General features: G+C 42.1%; 1 protein-coding gene across 1 annotated transcript in view; it reads right to left on the bottom strand.

The window, feature by feature from the left end:
* Positions 1-2,363: 2,363 nt before the first annotated feature.
* The window catches only part of SRBD1 (S1 RNA binding domain 1), a 211,172-nt gene continuing 191,618 nt past the window's right edge, over positions 2,364-21,917 (bottom strand). Inside the window, exons 21-22 of the mRNA XM_083175725.1 lie at positions 11,003-11,187; positions 2,364-4,670 (exon numbers count right to left, since the gene is read on the bottom strand). Coding sequence (XP_083031851.1) covers positions 4,381-4,670; positions 11,003-11,187 — 475 coding nt within the window. The 3' untranslated portion in view covers positions 2,364-4,380. The remainder of the gene's footprint in view (positions 4,671-11,002; positions 11,188-21,917) is intronic.

Genomic DNA, 21,917 nt, shown 5'->3' on the forward strand with positions numbered 1-21,917 from the left:
TGACTGGTGAATTTGAGCTCCTGCGGCGGATGCCGCAGGGAGCCTGAGGACAGTGGCAGGCAGGTAAATGGAAGTCTCCCTGCCTGCCCCAGAACGTTTGTGGGGGGGAGGTGGGCTCCCCGAGTGCCAGGCAGCACAGGCTGCCCCCCGGGGGTGCCAGCAGGGGACCGGGTATATTCACTACACCCGATCATGAATATGTAATGATCGGGTGAAGTGAATATATGAATATCTAATGAGCGGCTCGGCTCCGGCCCCCTGCTGGCTGGTCTGTGTAAAAAAAATATATATATATATATATATATTTTTTTAAATTAAATATATAATCATGTGCTTACAGCACATGAATAAAAATAGCATGCCCCTCCTCAGAATAAAATTCCAGATTTTTTTACACCAATAGTAAAAAACAAAACACTTTATTTTAAAAGTTCACCTTCCACTTCACCATAAAAATATAGCGATTGCTACTCGGTGAATCATGGCGAAAAAAACCTTGAAATGTATTCGCCATCTGGTCATTGAATAGGGTGATTCACCGTTTTAGTCAGAAATTCGCCTTACAGCACAAAATCGCCATAAAAACCTGGCGAATCAGCCTCATTGAATACCGCCCTAGGAATTAGGAACATACAGTACGGATGCTTCTACTGTGTGGTTGGGTGCGGTGTGGTTGGATGCAACACCGAGGCTGCATGAATGGATGTACCCTGAAAATTCAAGGCATGGGGATTGGGAAGTCAGATGTGCAGCACATAAATCATGAACTCCGATGTTGGTAGTTACATGAGCGTAACAAGCTAATTATCGGCTAACACTCTTGCATGGGCACAGTGTACACACAAATACAATGGATGGCCCATTCTCCCCATACATCAGGCAATGCATCGCACCATTGTACAATGCTTGCCAGAAGACCTGCTCTGCTGAGAAGTCAGCACAGTAATAAGTAATTTCCCCAACCTCCAGACCATCCACCATCACAGTGATATGGAGTTTTGGTGAACTCTTTAGATTTCCCCTGTATGATGTCACTGTATATGAATCCAGTATTTTAATATGTGAAATATTTTACAATGTCTCCAAAAGCGGAGTAGAAGGACTTGGAAATCTGTATTTCCTAGAAGAACTACATAATGGCAGATTTGTACTTAAAACCTCCTTGAGCACGACACACTTCACTCATTTATTTATTTAAACATAAGAATTAATGAGCAGTGGTCTGTCCTCTAGCAACCAATTCGATTCTGTCGATCATTTTCTAGGATGCATAGAGAAATGAAAGACAGAATTTTATTGGTTGCTATTGGCAACATCACCTCTTTTCGGCCCTTATTCTGGTTGGTGCGGATATGTCCGCATGCGTTCGTTCCGCCGATGTTTTGTGTCTGCGCATGTGCAGAGGCATATCTGCGCATGTGCCAAAGGGACATACGTCCAAATTCCGCATGAATTGTTTACACTACGAACAGGGGGAGGAGAGGAGCGTGAAGGGCTGTTTGGCCTCATTAACATATGCATACGCCCCGCGTTTCATGGGCGTTCCCATGAAAACGCTGGGCATACGTATGGTAATGTGGCCGTGACACACGTGTAGGGGGCGGACATATGACATTGCCGGATGTCAGCTGCCCGCCCAGATCCCTGCTTTTGCATGGAGAAATGGCGAGTGGTCTGAGCTCGCGGGAGCTGCCTGACCACTCGGTCCTGCATTCGATGGTATGCGACCATCGAATGATGTGGGAGGTTCCCAGAGATGAAATCCACTCGTGCTCCGTGCAGTCAGTGGCTTACCGCATTCGGACGGAGTGAGCGATCCGTACGGAAGGCGGGGTTTAGGACGCACGGTCCTGGCCGCATATTCGGCTCCGGCTGCACAGACCAGAATAAGGCCCTTCATTTTTATAAGCTTTATTAAATGTACCCCAAAGTGCATATTGATAGAGGAGGGTTGCTAACGAGACTCCACTTTGCCATACGAACTTACAGGTATATGAATGTAAGTCCCATTGGTGGAGGGTAGTCTCTCCAGTACCAGCCTCCGTCCTCTGTATCAGCATACCCAGCATTACGCGTTGGTCAGGAGCACTAACAAAGAGGAGGAAGGCCTGCAGAGGGACGGTGGTGGAGCCAAGGCCAGTTGTTGGCCATATTGGCAGCACTACAATGTGCGTGAATGTTTGTTTTAGAACATCTCTAAAGTCTAAAGGGCCATAGACACTGGGCGATTATGCCCAGCGTGTATGGTCAACGATGACCGCTGTCATTGTGGGGGGCAAAGCCGCTCAGCCCATACAGGTTTTCAATCTATACATAAAAAACAACATTCCACTTTAATAAGAAATAATACAAATGAACCTCAGTGTTTTTAAAAACTTTAGTTTGTTTTCTGTTCTTATTTATGCCTAGTACAGGAGAAATGATATATTAGACATATGGATCATGTCACTCTGAAGGATATGAAAACGTTGATGCTTGTAAATCACATTTTTAGAACTGCCCACACTAGCAATATCATACCCATTTCCTGCCACCGGACTACATCCCAAACTACTGTATTGCGAGAGGATAAGTACACAGCAATAAGATTGACAAGAGGGTTCTGGGAGAAGATCAGGGAATTGTTCACAAAGCAGAAAAAAATGGCATTCTACAGATAGGTGATCTCTGCAATTAAACTTGGCAACATCATTACAGAATATTAAGGAAAGGTCACATTATATATGTAGTGTTCACTCTAGCACCCTGCACCTAATCAATGAGGAAGGCGTTTTAAGAGAGGAGGAGCCCATGTGCAGCTTCCTCTGTCCGGGCCCACCCCACTAAGCCAGGACCATAGTGGTGCGCAGTCGAGTCTGAGCACTACAGTGCTTAAACCCTACTGCCCATGCGCAGATCTCTGGAAAAAATGGCGTATCGGCTATATTTTCGGCAATTTCCGCATCACTGCACCCACCGTCATGGACTCAGGAGGGTAAGTATTACAAATATGTGAGCGGTGTGGGCCCCACTGGGACTCGGGCCAGTGTGCACCACACTACATCCAGGGACGTATTTATAATGGGTGCAGTGTACCCATTATAAATACGTCCCTGGATGTACAGCTACTGTAGCTTTAACGATACAGCACATATAAAATGTTGCCAGAAAAAGTTAAAAGATATCCGGTGTATAGATCTACAGTAAAAAAGAAATCGATTGACCCTAAATGGTCGACATGAAAAAGCTTGACAGGTTCAAAAGATCAACAGGTAATAGGTAGACCGTATTTGAGGTTGGAATGTTCAAAATGTCAACATGGCAATAGTCGACACATTATTATTATTTTATAATATCTTAACCATCCATGCGGACTGGGAATAATGACCTTGTCCAAAGCGTGGTGAGCAAAGTGAGCCCTTAAGGATACAAGTCTCCTCTAATTTGGTTAAAATATGGTGAAACATACAAAATAACACTAAAATAAGAAACCTTGTGTTGACCATTTTCATTTGGATCTCTTGAACATGATGACCTATTCCATGTCGACCAAATTGACTAGCTATCTTTTTCTTGTAGACCAGGGGTGGCCAAAACTTCCTCAAGATCTACCAACAGTTTAGTTCAGTAGGAATGAATGCAGCAGGTTTGAAAAGGTGGCAGTTAATAGTGACTACAGCTGTGCACCATCTAGGTGATTTGTAAAATGTGGACCATTGGTAGATCTCGAGGACCAGTTTGGCCACCCCTGCTGTAGACCTACTGAACCACATCCGGTTACAAGAAGCTTTCCTCACTTATTAGTGCTAGAATGAACACTAATATCCACACACAAATCTACATTCCTCATAATGCCTTTAGACAAACATAATGAAACATAAACAATAAGGGATACAGCATCTTAACACATTGAGCAACACGGCAATCAACAGAAGAATGTGCACAATATTACACATTCCATTCTAAACTCACCATAAAAAAACTAGGCTTTACCTGCTCATGTACAAAAAAAAAAGTAATTATGAGAACCAATCTCGAATAAAAAAAAAAAAGCCCAATATTTTTTGGGGCAATGTTACTGGGAATTGGGAATGTATTTGTGCTATTAACATAAACGAATGGCTACCTGTTCTGCAATTAATATTTATAGTTTAAGAGTTCAAAAGCTCCCGGTCTAAATAGTTCTGCTAATATTAGAGGGAAATAAAAAGCACGGAGAGGACATTTTAGACATGTGTGATGGTGATGTGAGAGGAAATAACTTGGCGTTACAAAAATAACAATGTATCCTGCCAGAGTTTATTTCTGACTGGCATGTCTGCTCCAAATCCTAAATCATGGAGGCACTTTAGATGTCAGAACAGCAGAATTTCTACTAGTAGCAGCTGAAAACATCCAACATTATAAAACACGCAAAAGTTCCAGAGTTATCCTCGACTGTCTAATGTCGATATTTATTACTCTAACTTCCACTCGTTCTCCAGGTCCTAATCCAAGGCTTCGTCTCCTCTTTTCCTTGGACAGTTTTTCCTCCGATATATATCTCATGGGGATTAACCCGGCTTTACCCACACCGATATCAACAAAAACACCGAACAATGTTGCATTTTCTACTTTCCCAGTTAGAATAGTCCCGACCTTCAGATCTTCGAGGCAGACAATATTGGTTTTGAAGTCTGTTTTGTCAAATTCTGTAAAAAGGACAAACATAATGTTGATTGTTTCTTTACATTCTAACTCATTATTACACACTGAATATATTGAATGAACAGGTGGGACTTGGGATTGGAGGATGGATAGTAGAGAGAAAGGGAGAATGGACGAAGAATCAAGGGTGGACGGGAGAAAGAAAGAGTAGATGGCAGAAGAGAGAGTAGATGGAAGAATGGTGGTTGACTATGAGAAAGAAAGGGGGATGGTAGAGAAAAAGGGCGAATGGCAGAAAGGGATGGAAGGTGGGAGAACGGGAGGATGGGCAGGAGAATGGGAGGGTGGACGGGGGGAAATGGCAGGTAGATGGGAGAATGAAAAGTTGGATGTGAGATTTGAAGGGTGGATGGAAGAAAGGGAAGGTGGATGGGAGAAAAGACGCTGTATGGGACAGTTAAACCACAGATAGAATGGGATAATGGATAGGTGGAAGGTATATAGGAGAATGGAATGATGGGAGAAAGGGAGGGTGTATGTTTTTGATAGATGGAAAATCATATAGTCATGTACTAGAACAGATACTGGAGCCAGGTAGGTGTCACTGGAAAGACAATAGTGAATAATCTTGCGGTACATTAGATAAAGGATGAATAAGTAGAGGAAGATAACAACAACCAAGTTGGTTAGTGTTAAGAAACAAATTATGGTAGGTTACTTTTTTGTAGGTTAGCAAATAAAAAATGAAGTAGAAACTGATGAACATTAAGAATGGAGAGGGTGGGCACTCTAGTGACAGGATGAAGGCACTGAGTATGAAAAAGAAACTGCAGTGCAAATAAGAATATTGGCAGATAGTCTAAGCTCAATATCTTAATGGATTCAAAAACCTTTAAATGCACATTTCATCCTTTCCATGAGACATTTCTCATTGATTTATCAATCTTAATCCTGAACGACAAGAAGATCTAGTCACTAGGTAATACCAGCTCCTCCTAGCTCATAATTAATCCAAATACTGTATGTACAGTATTTCCACACACATTCAATGCTGTTCTTCATCAAAATCTAAGCACGTAGTGCATGCTTGTACTTAACTAGTACACTGGAGAACCACATGCTGACTCAGAGGCAGATAAGGCATGCTCAGAGTTTAGTCCAGTTAGAGAACCAAAGGCTGATGATTACTCTTTTTATCCTAATATTATATTTAGAAATGTTTCTCATAAGCCGCATGATTTTCCTTCCTGATTATTAATACCGGCACAATAATCGTTATAAATCCTATAACAAAAAAAATGAATTGTAATCATCTAGGGAACATCTATAAAGAAACACAAATCATACGTGCACAAGAAGGAAAGTTGTACTGTGAAACAACTCATTTTTGTGGTCAGGCGACCACATATTCAGGAAATGAATTCAAATCTGAAAATAAATTACATGCCATATAAATTGTGAATCAAGAAATGCGCACTTATTAAATAAAGCCACCAGAGACGGTTGGAAGACTGCGGTTAGCTTATGACAGGGCAGACTTCAAGGAGTAAATGTTATTTCTTGGGACGGTTGATGCTGAATCTGATAAATGGGTGATTTATGAGCGCGATCGAGAAAAAGAAATACGGTTTTCACTGATCTCTTCAATCAAAGTCTTTGTAAAAGTTCAGATTGAGAGGATATGGTGTCCAGCTACAAGACTAACATTAAAATAGGTATTATTATTTTAGTGTAAAGCCGTGTTCTGTTTGAAGCTTCTCATGAAAAATGACTTTCTTCTAAATACTTGCACAGAGAAGATCCTTTTGTATAATCCAAAGATAAACGCCACATAAAGGTTATTATAAAGAATAAAAAATAATGATGAATATGTATACTTATATTTATGGAAGAAAAATTTAAGTGTATATAGAGCTTCTTTAGTGCTGGGAATAATGCACCGCTCACTGAAGATTGCAACAATATTAAAAGGCGATGAATGATTCCTAAAAAAGTCTAATGTACAATTTACTGTACCTATATTTGCCGATTTCTAAGATATTTGTTACTATGAGATTCTATTTACATAACTGTTGGGAATATTTTATCCTCATATAATGTTCACTGTTCGCCGAAAGAGAACATTGAATGCCGGACAGTTCTCCGTTTCATAGTTGCTACAATTCACTGGTGTATTTCAATGGGGTTTTGACTCTAATTCGCCGAGAGTGTATTCAATGCTAGAATGGCGAACTGCTTTTTACCGTGATTTTCGCAGAGTTTCATTATTTTGCACTCAACATCTTTTCTAGGTGAATTGGAATGTGTTCTTTTAAAATAAAGGTTTTCTATGATTTTTGTGGGTTTCAAAAAAAAATTTTTTATTAATTGAAGGGTCATGCTATTTGTATTAAAAAACTTGTAGCACATAAATATATTTTTAATTTTTGAACATTACGTATGCAAGGGGGCGGGGACCTGCTCATTAATATTCACTGCGCTTGGTCCTGCTCATTAGATATGCATGGAGCGGGACCAGCGCAGCAAAATGGCATGGGTTTATTCCACAAGTGGACGAAAGACCACTGGCAAGATGTTTTTTCCATCCCATCTGGTTAGTTTTCAACAGCTCCCTCATACTTGTAGATCTTAGGTGCAAATGGACCTCTCACCACGGGTCAGATGCACTAAGCTTCAAAAATGATAAAATGGAGAGTGCTAAACAACCAACCAATCAGCTCCTGCCTGACATTTTTTAAACACAGTCTGTGACATGGCAGGTAGGAGCCGATTGGCTGGCTGTTTATCACTCTCTATTTGATCACTTTTGAAGCTTAGTGCATCTGGCCCCATATCTTATAATGCTCGATTGGGTACATGTTGGGCCACATCTTTTTTTTTCAGAGCTCTTAAAAAATGCTCCTTAAACCTGTTCTGAACAAGTTAGGATCGACGACATGGTGAATTATCCTGCTGAAATAGGTCATGAATGTGAAGCTTTGAGAACTCTGATCACCTTGCAATGAGCAAACTGGCCGGTCTTCAAACTGACTCACGGGATGGCAGATTACAACTGATGCAGGTCTGGCCATTTCTATGATGTCACAATACAATGAAGCCACGTTACCTTCATATAATGCTTCTATAAAGTATAATTCATTTTCTCTATGTAAGTCAATAAATTTGTTGAGACATGTATGTAGGATAGTGACTACAGTAGACATAGTGTTCATGTCTAAATCGCATGCAAATTCAAATGCGACTACTTGTAGGGAATTTTAGAAAACTGCTCATGTGCAGCAACAGACACAGGCATCTTTGCACATCTATGAGCGACTCTGAGTTGCTTCTCTCCAATTACCAAATACTGTAGGTATTACTGGTTGCATTCACCTGGGTGTGTGGCTATCATTACACCATGTTCAGAATAACGCGTATTCCAAAAGGATTTCTGTGGTTGTATCTTGCACTTAGCATTGGTTAGGTGTAAGTGCTGGTAATAGAATTTTTTTTCTTCAAAGAACACTATAGAAACATAGAATTTGACGGCAGATAAGAACCACTTGGCCCATCTAGTCTGCCCCTTTTTTTAAACATGTTACCTCAAACCATATTTGATCCTTATTTTTTTGTAAGGATATCAATATGCTTATCCCAAGCATGTTTAAATTTTACTACTGTATTTGCGTCTACCACCTCTGTTGGGAGGCTATTCCACTTATCTACTACTCTTTCTGTCTTCCTCACATTTCCCCTGAATCTTCCTCTCTCTAGTTTCACTACATGTCCTCGTGTTCTGTTGCTCCTCTTCCTGTGAAGAATGTCTCCCACCTGCACCTTGTTAAAACCCTTGATATATTTGAAAGTTTCTATCATGTCCCCCTTTCCCTTCTCTGCTCTAAAGTATACATATTAAGATCTTTTAGTCTTTCCTGGTACGTTTTGTGATGTAGGCCATGCACCATTTTAGTTGCTCTTCTTTGTACAGTCTCTAATGTATTTATATCCTTCTGGAGATATGGCCTCCAGAACTGAACACAATACTCTAGGTGAGGTCATACCAATGACCTATACAGTGGCATTATTACTTCTTTCTTTCTATTGCTGATACCTCTCCCTATGCAACCAAGAATCTGACTTGCCTTCTTCATTGCTTTGTTACATTGCCTACCTGCTTTTAAGTTCCCCGAAATAGTGACACCTAGATCCCTCTCTTCCTCAGTAGTTTCCATTATAGTGCCATTTATACTATATTGAGTCTTTGGATTTCTGAGACCCAAGTGCATGATTTTGCATTTTTTGGCATTAAACTGTAGTTGCCATTCTCTTGACCATTTCTCTAATCTACCTAGATCCTCAATTATTTGTTTTACCCCTCCTGGTGTGTCTACCCTGTTGTATACCTTTGTGTCATCTGCAAAAAGGCACATTTTACCCTGAAGTCCATTTGCAATATCACCAATAAAGATATTAAAAAGCACCGGTCCAAGTACAGATCCCTGGGGTACTCCACTTGTAACCTTTCCCTCCTTTGACTGTACTCCGTTTACTACAACTCTCTGTTTTCTGTCCTGCAACCATGCTCTTATCCATTCAACTATCTTAGAATCCAATCCCAAGCTCTCAAGTTTATTTAACAGTTTGCGATGTGGGACAGTGTCAAAAGCTTTACTAAAGTCTAGATAAGCGACATCTACAGCCCCACCTTGATCTATTACTTTAGTCACCCAGTCAAAAAAGTCAATAAGATTTGTTTGACATGATCTTCCCCCAGTAAACCCATGCTGTTTTGGATCCTGTAAATTGCTGGTTTTGAGATATTCTACAACTGTTTGTTAAGAGTGTTTCCATCAATTTCCCTACTACTGATGTAAGGCTCACTGGTCGATAGTTGCTTACCTCTTCCTTGCTTCCACTTTTGTGCAGTGGGACTACATTCACTGTTTTCCAGTCCTCTGGGATTACTTCAGTAGCTAGTGACTGGTTGAATAATTCTGTTATTGGTTTTACCAGCTCCCCTTTAAGCTCTTTTAGTATCCTTGGATGTATCCCATCTGGCCCCATTGATTTATCCACTTTCAGTTTTGAGAGTTCTGTGAGGACTTTCTCCTATGGGGCGGATGTATTAAGCCTTGGAGAGTGATATTGTGGAGACAAACAACCAATCAGCTCCTAACTCTTATTCTTCAAATACAGCCCATAGCATGGCATTTATAGACAAAATACCATAGTTAAGATTGTACCTAGTGCCCATGCCCCATGCAATGCGGGACACTTTGCACTTGCTGACAATGTGCGCACCTGAGAAGGAAGATGGGTGACTGGAGAGGCAGGTGGCATCCGTGCCCCCCTTGTATCTCCAGCAATGAAATATTTCCCCCTTGTGTGTCTCCAGCCATCAAATGTCTTCCTCATATTTCTTCAGCAATCAAGTCTCTCCCTCTAGTGTGTCTCCAGCCATCAAGTCTCCACCCACCGTGTCTTTAAACATCAAATCTCTGCCTGCTATGTGGCTCCAGCTATCAAATCTCTCCCCCTTGTGCATCTCCAGCAATTAAATATGTCCCCATTCTGTGTCTTCAACAATCAAATATCTCCTCCATGTTTGTCTCCATCTACCCAATCCTAACTCTTATCATTTAATAACCTCTACTGTCTACCCTCCGCTTCACTATTCAGATGTGTGCTCTATGCTGTAAATGACGCTGACATGACTTAAGATGACACCAGCAACACACTGATGGAAGCTGTGTATCTGACGTTGGACTGTACAGACATTCTGCTGCTGCTGGATGGCCTTTTCTTCCAATGGGAGGACAGCCACAGTCACCAAGAACATCTGAAATCTGCATAGGGACAGCTCTGCTTATACTGTAGAGACGCCAGTTCTGGACCCCTCACTTAGAATAAGGTTCAACGGCTAATTGACGGATCCCTCATACCACCTTACTCCCAGATGTCGAATATGAGTTATTCTCCAATTTTCACTACTAACTACTTTTCCACTAAGCTGCGAGAATCGAATAAGTATTTAAATCCACCGGGTATTTTCATATTAATCACTGGGAATTTTTTTTACGTAAACCAATTTTTTTTTTTTATCGTATTCATTAGGTATTTTACTATGTTTTGACTTATTACCTTAATTTCCAGTGTATTTTATGACACAAAGCCCTATATTTTATTGAAATATCGGTCATCAGCGCAGTGATATTTTGGGCGTCCATAGATCTTAATATCATGTAGACCTAGTTATTCAATCACTTGCAACTAGTTTTATAGTTAATTAGGCGCTGGACTGTGTGAACACAATTCCTTATGTCAGCGGCATTTACACAAAGGAAAGTGTTGAGGTTACAGTCACTGCAATTAGAAGAGTGTTAGTTCATTAATGTACCTGTCCGAATGTCATAGCCTTCGGGCTGGCAGAGACCATCGATGATCAGTTGTAATGTGAGAACTGTTGTCTTCAGTTTTTCAGCTACAGTATCGATGCCTTCTTTATGAACGAACCCATTAACTTGCTTCTGTAGGTTCTCTGTACCAATGGCATCAGCACGTCCACCCACCAGGGTTAGAAACCTGTAATGGCCAAATACCAATTTACTGAAGGGCTTTATCAAGCTAAAGTTCTGCTATGTAATATCATAGGTACAAGAGAACATAGCAAATATATACAGAAACATACAGACCAGATGATCCAAAGCTTGGTCCTCAAGGCACCCAACAGTCCAGGTTTAAAGTATATCCATGGCTGAGCACACATGGTTAAATCAATTTGACTAAGTTACTGTACTTATTAAGTCACCTGTGACCAAGCATGAATATGCTTAAAACCTGGACAGTGCCCGAGGACAGCCTTTCGGAACCTCTGATATAGAGTAATGAGAAGATGAAACACAACTTGACTAGCGGTAGACGTTCACAAAGACTGTTAGCAGAGTGTAAACATAGATGGGAGAAGAACACCTGTAGATGCGTCCTCTTATGTCTTTACTGTGGTTATGATAAACTGCCCCTCTTGGCGGGATGCAGTTCAAATCCCGGCGGTCGGAATCCCAACCGCCGAAATCCCGACACTTTCTCCCTCCGTGGGTGTCCACAACACTCATAGAGGGAGAATAAATTAGTGTGCCAAGCGTAGCGAGGCACCGGGCTACCGTGAGAATATTCTAGTGTCGGGCTTCTTTTTTTATGTAAATGCTTCTTAATTGCAATGCAATTCAAATAAGATGCAGAAGGAGATTGTGCTTATTAATGTGATCTATCGCAATTGAATATGAGTGTGACTGAGTCTGAAAAGGAGCAGAACAGAGCTTGTATTGGAAAAAAGCTGCAGCTGTTAGCGGTTTGTGTAGAGATTCAGCGACGTAAGCCCCGTACACAGGGCGATGGAAGCTTTGTGCTGAGTGATCTAGTTCAGCACAGATCACTCAGCACATTAGCGCTGTACCAGCAATGTGTGCTGAGCGAACAATGAAGATGCCACCCATCTCAACCAATCAGATTATAGTTATCATTTTATAGAATGTATTAGATAAATGCTAGAATCTGATTGATCTGCTCTTGGCAACAACTCTTCATTAGATGGTTTTACTTTTTCCCTGAGTTTTGCATCTAATGAGGAATTCAAATGTGCTTGATAAATCTTTGGGTGAAACAAACAAGCTTCAGCATGATTTCCTCCCAATATGGTTTATTGGGCAATTAAATTGCAGCCTGTTTGGATTTTTTTTTTTTTGCAGGCAAAAATACAGGATCCAAGAAAAGTTTTCAGATCCATGTGTTTTTGCGTTTAGGAAAAACAAAAACAGCACTTACCGCAGTGAGTCTAAAGGCAGTGATTTTGTTTTGCTTGTCCCCGGGAGGTGGTAAACACATTTCCAACAGTACCGGCTTTTGGGGAGAACTGAATAACCCCCAGGGGATCAATAAGCCTGACTGCAGCTAATTCCCCCTAGCCACAAACAAATTTACTAGTTACATAGTTGGGTGGCCAATCCCAGGATTTGGCCCCCAAAACGACGGGATTTCAATCCTGGGATTGGAGTTTCCAATCCCGGGATTTTAGGATTAGACTGCGCATGCGCAGTCTATTTCCGGGCAGCGTCTGAGTACTCGCTCAGACGCTGCCCGGCTTCTCCCATACCCAGCAGTGCAGCACTGCGCAGCGTGATGAGATCAGAGGTCACACTGCGCAGGGCACAGCCGTACAGCCCGCATCAGCCAGCAGTCCACCCACCCAGCCTTACCAGCTCCCAGCCTACCAACCCGGCGGCAACCCAGCCAGCAGCCCTCCCGCCCGCCCACTCAGCATACACGGCTCCCGGCTGCACCCGGCTCCAAGGGCGTTTTTTTATTATTAGAGATGCCAATCCCGGGATCCCGGGAATCCCAGGATTGAGCATTTCTCAATCCCGAATACTGGGATTGAAAAAATGTCCCAGGATTGGCATCCCTAGTACATAGTATGCTATAAGGTCACAGACTAAGACGGATAGTTTAAGAAAAAGTTGCAAAGCCTGTGACGCATCAAACAGGGCCCTTTGGAGAGATTTGAGGATAGGTGTATATGGACACATCTTGCAGAATTTTACAGACATAATGGGGGGGGGGATTTAATTGTTTTTATCTTGGCTAACACCAGTGGGCGCCCAACAACAATTCAATTGTTCTGCTGTTTGGGGCACCCAGTACCCATGGAGTTCACATCTTTTTCTCGCAGTCATCTGAGGCATTAAAAAAAATTTCTGTAAACTTAGCCCTATTTTGACGCCAAAATCAGGACTTTAGACGGGTTTTGCATGGCTAAATCCTGTCTATTTAGGTGCGACATGCAAACCCAAAAAAACAACAGAATTGTGACAATTCTTTACGCATCTAAACAAAACCTGCTTAGACAGGAATAATAGACGCCCAAAACAATTGAATTCCCCCAATATGATCTCTGTTGATCTTTCCCGTGAGATCTATACCGTGTTGCAAAACTGGCTAACAAAGGCTCGGCAAAAAAACACGCCAGCAAAACCAGTGATAACATTATTCCTTCTAATCACACGATATCTGTTCCTTCCACGTATATTAAAGAAAACGCATTTACCAAAAATTTGTATAATTTAATTCCTTGTCAAGCTGCAACATATCTGAAAATATCTGATTTAACTGTTAGTCATTCATTTTACTATAAGTATTACTAAAACATGACTTTTACTCCACCACATCTAAAGATGATGAAAAATTCTAAAAACATCATTGCGTTCCATACACTGAGAGATTTAAGCACTGTAACTAAATTACCGGAAGGCTAAGTCATCGCCGGGAAAACATCAATGAAATTCTGATTCTAGAATGTCCTTTTAATAGCCTTACACATCGGGAGGGAAAAAAAATTACGGGTTAAGTCTTTGAAAACGGTTTCTTGCTTTTTAAAATGCAGGTTTTAAATCCATACACAGAGTTTATTTAAAAAGATTATCCACCTTCAAACAGGGTCATATTTTATACAGAGAAAAGCAGCCTTAACACTTAGCTATCGATTGCAGAAGAGCTACCAACAGAACTGGCCAGTTTAATACAGGATGTTGCCAAACCCTGCTTGTTTCCAGACTTTGCGGAACTTGAATAGGACTGGATATATAATACCCAGTTTCTACTCAAACATGGATTGAGGATGCACGGGATAAAGTTGGAGACAGGAGGAGGAATCAATACGTTGAACTGTGTAATGCTTTACTGATAATGCATTGTATCGATTGGCTCTATTTTTAAAATTCAATGTTAAGAAGAGAGATAAATAATGACTTGATTTTGAGAGCACTTCAAGGTGAAGAAATTACAACGGAAGATGACATAAATTAAACTATCATCATGGGGCTCTTTTAAATCAGTTTTATTTGGAAAGTTCCAGTGGGTCCTATGGGATCAGCACATAGGTAAAGCTGCAATCATCAAGTATAACCATACTTGCCTACCTGACCCTCTCCAAGAGGGAGAAAATGCTCTGTTCCTGGGCTTCCCTGGTAATGTATAATTGCCATCACCTGTGGGGAGCTAGGCAATAGATAAGAAAGGTGTTTCACCACAGGTGATGGTAATATGATGGTCATACATTACCAGGGAAGTCCAGGACCAGAGCATTTTCTCCCTCATGCAGAGGAGCAGGTAGACCAGTATGAGTACACCCCAACTATTATCTTTCCAACACCGCAAAGTACCACACTTTTTCCACACTAGTTACAGGTAGCCAAAACTGTGTGTTTGTGTGTGTAAATAGAGAGATAACAGGATATACTGCAATGAGGTAGATGCATTCCTCACAACATGACCCTCTCCAGGAGTAACATAATGCTCTGCTCCTGGACTTTCTTCTTAATGCATGATTACCTTCATCTGTGTTGAACAGGTTAATTGATAAGAAAGATACAGTAACACAGGAGATGGAAATCATACATTAAGAGGTAAGTGCAGGAGCAATGTGTCCCTGGCAGGTGTATAGGTGCTCTCATTATCAGAGGCGTAGGGAGGGTGGAGCCGGCGGGACATCACAGGGCGCCGGAGCCGTGCAGCCCGTTCCCTGCTATCTCCCCCGCCCACTCCTCACCAGGGCTGAATTTCTCCCAATCTATCATGGGCGGCAGCCACCACCAGCCAGGGAGAAGTGAAGCCGAGCAGAGATCCCGGCTGCCATCGTAGCAGGTTCGGGTCCCCCCTCCGCCCACCCCCTTCCAGGAAAGTGACAGCTGGGCAGAGAGCCTGGCTGCTATCAGAGCAGGTCCACGTCCCACCTCTGCCCACCTCTCCCCCCCCCTCTGTTTGTAAATACCACTGTATTTTTCCCTGTATGGCACTATGAACACATTTGGTGGCACCACATAAATAAAAAAAATGGTAGGTGTAGGGGAGATAATGTGAAGGACACTTAAGGCAGTATTCAATGCTCCCGATTCACTGGTTTTTTTTGGCGAATCGGGCCCTTTTTTTTTACTGCTTGCGGTGAATCTATTTCACTGAAAATCTGATTCGAGCATTGAATGCCGGCCAGTTCTCCGTTTCATGCTCGCTGCAATTCGCTGGTGTATTTCAATGGGGTTTTCACTGGGATTCGTCAAGAGTGTATTCAATGCTAGGATGGAGAACTGCTTTCAGCATGATTTTCGTCATGATTCACCATTTTGCATTTGACATCTTTTAAAGGTGAACTAGAAAGTGATCTTTAAAAATAAAGTTGTTTTTTTTTGTGTCAAAAAAACTGAATTTTTTTTTCATGAAGGGGCATGATATTTTTATTCATGTGCTTGAAGCATATGAATATATATTTAATTTTTAATTATTTTTTTTTACACAGGGGGCCGGGAGCCGCTCATTACATATTCATATATTCACTTCACACTGCTCTTGCTCATTACATATACACGAGCGGGAGCAGTGCAGCGACTCCCTACCCTGTCCCCTGCCAGCTCTCCCGGGGGGGAGCTCCTGCTGCCTGTGTCCCCGGGAGCCTTCCTTCTCCCCCGCACATTCTGGGGCAGGCAGTGAGGCTTCTATCTCCCTGCCGCCATCCCCCAGCTCCCTGCGAGTATAAATTCACCGTCAGGGGCAGCGGGCCCCAGCGGTGTTGAATGGGGTGACAGGGAGGGCTGGCAGCGAATGCTCCAGCCCTCCGGAACCCTGCGAATGTGCAGCGAATCCTAAACAGGATTCGCTGCACATCGCGTAATTTATCATTGAATACTGCCCTTAATGTTCGGAGACAGTAGCTAGGGTCACAGAGAAAGTAAGGGACAGTTTGCGTATGGACGGCAGGATGAATGACAGAACCAGAAACTGATATCTAATGGCTATGGCCTAGACTGTGAACTCGCTGAAATGGGAGACACTGTCCTTGTTTAGTTCTAAATATACCAAGTCTGCATAGAGTGGTAAGACAGCAATGAGACTGGAGAAATCCCAAGCTGTATATATTACATGAAGATGTAATATAATTATCTACTTGACCAGAACTTGACTGCTGTTATTTTATAGTGTCATTCGTTGAAACATCACCAAAACCTACAATTTATACATACAGGCCAGGAAAAATAGAAATGAATAGAATCACATTGTCTGAGATCTCCATCTCTACTAATAATCCCATAATAATACATTCCTGCAAGTCTAAATCTGCAGCTTTATGCCTAATTATTCATTTCTACATGTGCATGCTATTAAATAACAAAATAAACTTTAATCTCTCATATTTATTCTCATAATATCCAGTTCTACCAGTAATGCTCCTAAATTACCTGTCAAGTAACATAAACATGTCTTCAATAAAGAAATAATAAAAAAGTGATCCATTAGATATCATTTAATAAATATTATATATTTAATAAATGCTATAATACATTAGTAATTATAAGTAAATTAATTGATAATGATATATTTAATTAATTATAATTTAATCAATTATTTTATATATATATATATATATATATATATATATATATATTTATATATATATATATAACAACAGAGGAGCGCTCCATAGTGTAAAACCGATTTTTTAATAAGCATAAAATTGCTCCGGTGCAGTCAAGGTGGACTCGTACCAGAAATAAAACAGGTGTGGGCTGGGTACCACAAGGCGTATAATAACAAAGACCAGGCTTATCTCCTACCACCTCCGGGGCGCTGCGGACACGATCGGTATCCCGTCGGGCTCACACAAAGTGGGACACGGCGTTCCGAGAGTCCTAGCAGGAACAGATGAGGCAGGGGAGACCCGGCGTACAAGCAGGCTGACGTCACCAAGCCCCGCCCTAACGCGTTTCGTATAGGAACTTCGTCAGAGGGCCCTCTGACGAAGTTCCTATACGAAACGCGTTAGAGATACCGATCGTGTCCGCAGCGCCCCGGAGGTGGTAGGAGATAAGCCTGGTCTTTGTTATTATACGCCTTGTGGTACCCAGCCCATGTCTGTTTTATTTCTGGTACAAGTCCACCTTGACTGCACCGGAGCAATTTTATGCTTATTAAAAAATCGGTTTTACACTATGGAGCGCTCCTCTGTTGTTATGTTTCTGCAGATTGTTGTCTGATTCCTGGGGTCCTGGAATCTTGCAGAGTTAGCTGTAGTCCGGATTGGGACTTAGTGTACATTTTAAAAGAGTCTGCCTAAACCCATTGCTAGCTGGCTGTGAGGACCGCAAATTAGCGCTGGACTGATACACCTGTGCATTTTCCATATATATATATATATATATATATATATATATATATATATATATATATATATATATATATATATATATATATTTCCAAGCAAATAGCTGCGTCACTCCAGGGGTCTTTTCTCAGATTTTAATGCATGAATAAAGTGCTACAAGTTACATGTTTAACTGGTCAACGTTTCGATGTTCTCAAACATCGTGTTCACGACCACATGCATCAAGGCTTCAAGTGCAAATACAGATACAAACAACCGCACGGCGGCGGAGAAGAAATATTTATACTTACAGAGCCCGCGTTTTCACCCCGGCAGCCGGCTGCAATCTGCTACCTCTCCGTCCATCAGGTTGGGAGGCGCTTGCTGGTGACGTCTTCCTGCATCCGTTGCTAAGCAACACAGTGCGTGAGACGCCGCCGCCGGCTACCTTGGTGAATCGACCTGCCTGTAGGAAAACATACATAGTACAAACAAACAATAAACATTAAACATTGGCCATTACAGCAACACGGCAGTACTAAGTGCCATAGACGCACTTAGACAATAATGAATACTCGCAATAAATAAATACTGAATAAGACTGCCGGTTGTAAGGTCAAGGGGATAAATAGCGGGGACCTATATTAGTGGACACAGCACAATTAATAATCCAAACTGCAGATATGCTACAATGGGGACACGTCTAGAGAAATATGCTCCAACTCAGTCTCTCATTAAGACCGTTCGGTTTAACTGTCTTCAAACGATATATCCAAGATGTCTCCAACTTAAGCAGTTTACCATCCCTGTCACCGCCACGATTCATCACTGGGACATGGTCAATCAAGATAAATTTTAGATCAGCCACTGAATGATTGGCCTCTAGAAAGTGCCTCGCTACTGGTTGGTCAGATTTTTTGTGTAGGATTGCGTTGTTAATTGCCGACCTATGTAAGGCCATCCTATCTCTGATAGTTCTAATTGTTTTTCCCACATAATGCATGTGGCATGGACAGAATAAAAGATATATGACATGGGTCATCAAACATGTCAATACATGTCTGATAGGGATGTCCACACCAGTATGTGGGTGCTTAAAGGAACGGCACACTACAAGGTTTCTACAGGTTGTGCACTTCAGGCAGCGGTAACATCCAAATGGCTTCTGTAAGAAATTGGGTGCTTTAGATACTATCTTGTCAAACCCGGTGATGTCCGTATGCACCACCTGATCCTTGATGTTCCTCCCTCGCGTGTAACACGCCATCGGTTTGACTGTTCGAAAACAAGGAAGTGTAGCATCCAATTTGACTATGGGCCATAGAGCGGTGGTGGCTCTCTGTACCACAGGGCTAGATGTGGTATACTCCTGTTTCCAAGGTAAGATTGATTGTTGGGCCCGAGCTTTAGGGATGAGTAGCTGTGATCTGGGCATTGCCAATACCTCAGTCTGGGTAGCTCTTAAGGCACGTAAATGTCATAGCCCCTTTGCGCAAATCGTTGAACCACTTGGTTAGTACTCTCAGTAGCGGCTTCCAGAGTGCTTGAAATCCTCGCAACTCGCATAAGTTGCGATTTTGGAAGACCTCTTTTAAGAGGCTTTGGGTGGTGGCTTGATGCTGCCAGTAGTGTGTTTCGGTCGGTGGGCTTAGTGAACACCTTGGTGATGATACGAGAGTCATGTATTGTTACAAGCACATCCAAGTAGTTAATGGCTGCTGTTTGGATATCCATTGTGTACTTTATAGGTGATGAACTTTCATTAATTTGAAACACATGATCTTTCAAGAGTTGGACCGGGCCCGTCCAAAGCAGAAATAGATCGTCAATAAATCTGACATACATCAATATATGTTTACTGATGGATTGATTGTGCAGGAATTTCTGATTTTCTTCCTGGAACATAAAAATGTTTGCCAGGCTAGGCGCTACCGGGCTGCCCATGGCACACCCGCTGGTCTGCTGATAGAATTCCCCACTATATAGGAAATAATTCCTCTCCAGAGTTAGTGACAACAATTCAACAAATAATGATTGATCCAGGTCCATGATGTCATTATCCCTCAGGAAGGACGCCACTGCTGCCACTCCTGCTTGTTGTGGTATGGCTGTATATAAGCTACTCACGTCCATAGTAACTAAGACAGTATTGATGGGAAGAATGTCAAATGTTGCTAGACGTGTCAGGAAAGCTGTAGTGTCCTTGATGAAGGTTGATTGTATCTGAATATATGGTTGGAGGATTTGATCTAGAAGCTTTGAAACAGGGTAGTATAAGGAATTAATTGCGGCAATTATGGGACGTCCTGGTGGCATGCTGGTATTTTTGTGGATCTTTGGTACAGGGTATATTATCGGTATTACTGGGAATTTCTGGGTTAATGCTGTTGCAAGTGTCATCTCAATTTTCTTATTGAGCACTGCTGTACTAAGCAGCTGGTCCAGTTCCATTTTGTACCGGTTGGTAGGATCCATAGAAAGTTTGATATACGTCTTTGAATCCGCCAGTTGTCCCTCCAATTCCAATTTGTAGTCAGTGAGATTTTGGACTACAATTGCACCGCCTTTGTCCGCCGGGCGAATCAGTATGTGGCGGTACCCTGCTAGTTGTTTGAGAGCCTCCTGCTCCTCCCTGGATAAATTATGATGTATTTTTGGAGCTGCTGCATTGTATTTGATTACAGCGGTGTTGACTAATCTGGAGAAGGTCGGCACTGATTTGTTCACTGATGGTGGGTCAAATGATGATTTCGACCTAGAACGCACGAAATTCTGCACTGTAGTTGGAATGTCGGCATTGTTGTCATGATATTGGAAATGTTCTTTAAGCCGTAGATTTCTTTCAAAACGGAATTTATCTATTTGCCACTGCATATCCCGGTGTGTATTGGGTGGAATAAATGAAAGTCCTTTATTTAAAACTGATATTTCTGCTGGTGACAAAACGTGGTCGGAGAGATTGTAAATTAATTCCTGGCGAGCGCCTTGAGTTCGCGCTGTCCTCGCGTTTTGGCCCCCCCTGCGGGTGGTCGCCCTCTTGCGCGTTTTTGAGCCAGTGGTGGATCTAAAGGGGCCGCACTGCTCTGCGATGGTTCGTCGGATTCTCTCACTCGAAAATCACTGTCTGAATTAGATGTTTGAGTTTCACGCATACGATTTTCCCGTCTACGGCGGTAGTTGTAAGTTCCACTGCGATTATATTGTTGTGATTGTGGCTCACCACCCATCAACCCTGACTTCTGCACCAAATGGGTGGGAATTTTAAACAAGTGCAGCAATGTCATCGAAGAGTCTGCACGTGAACTTGCGATAGTAAAGACAAAAATCACAACCATCGAAGCTGCCTACAATATACCCCAGATCCGGATTGAGAACCCAGACTGGCAAGAGAATCTCTCACTAAAAATCGACACATATAGGAAAGAACTCCTAAAATTCAAAGCAAATAAGTATAACATCGTCACGAGAGATTATGAAGAAAATAAGGTATATCGGTGGTTGATGGGTGGTGAGCCACAATCACAACAATATAATCGCAGTGGAACTTACAACTACCGCCGTAGACGGGAAAATCGTATGCGTGAAACTCAAACATCTAATTCAGACAGTGATTTTCGAGTGAGAGAATCCGACGAACCATCGCAGAGCAGTGCGGCCCCTTTAGATCCACCACTGGCTCAAAAACGCGCAAGAGGGCGACCACCCGCAGGGGGGGGCCAAAACGCGAGGACAGCGCGAACTCAAGGCGCTCGCCAGGAATTAATTTACAATCTCTCCGACCACGTTTTGTCACCAGCAGAAATATCAGTTTTAAATAAAGGACTTTCATTTATTCCAACCAATACACACCGGGATATGCAGTGGCAAATAGATAAATTCCGTTTTGAAAGAAATCTACGGCTTAAAGAACATTTCCAACATCATGACAACAATGCCGACATTCCAACTACAGTGCAGAATTTCGTGCGTTCTAGGTCGAAATCATCATTTGACCCACCATCAGTGAACAAATCAGTGCCGACCTTCTCCAGATTAGTCGACACCGCTGTAATCAAATACAATGCAGCAGCTCCAAAAATACATCATAATTTATCCAGGGAGGAGCAGGAGGCTCTCAAACAACTAGCAG

The sequence above is a fragment of the Crinia signifera genome, chromosome 3 (genome assembly GCF_055691185.1).
Source record: "Crinia signifera chromosome 3, ASM5569118v1, whole genome shotgun sequence".
NCBI classification, from domain to species: domain Eukaryota; kingdom Metazoa; phylum Chordata; class Amphibia; order Anura; family Myobatrachidae; genus Crinia; species Crinia signifera.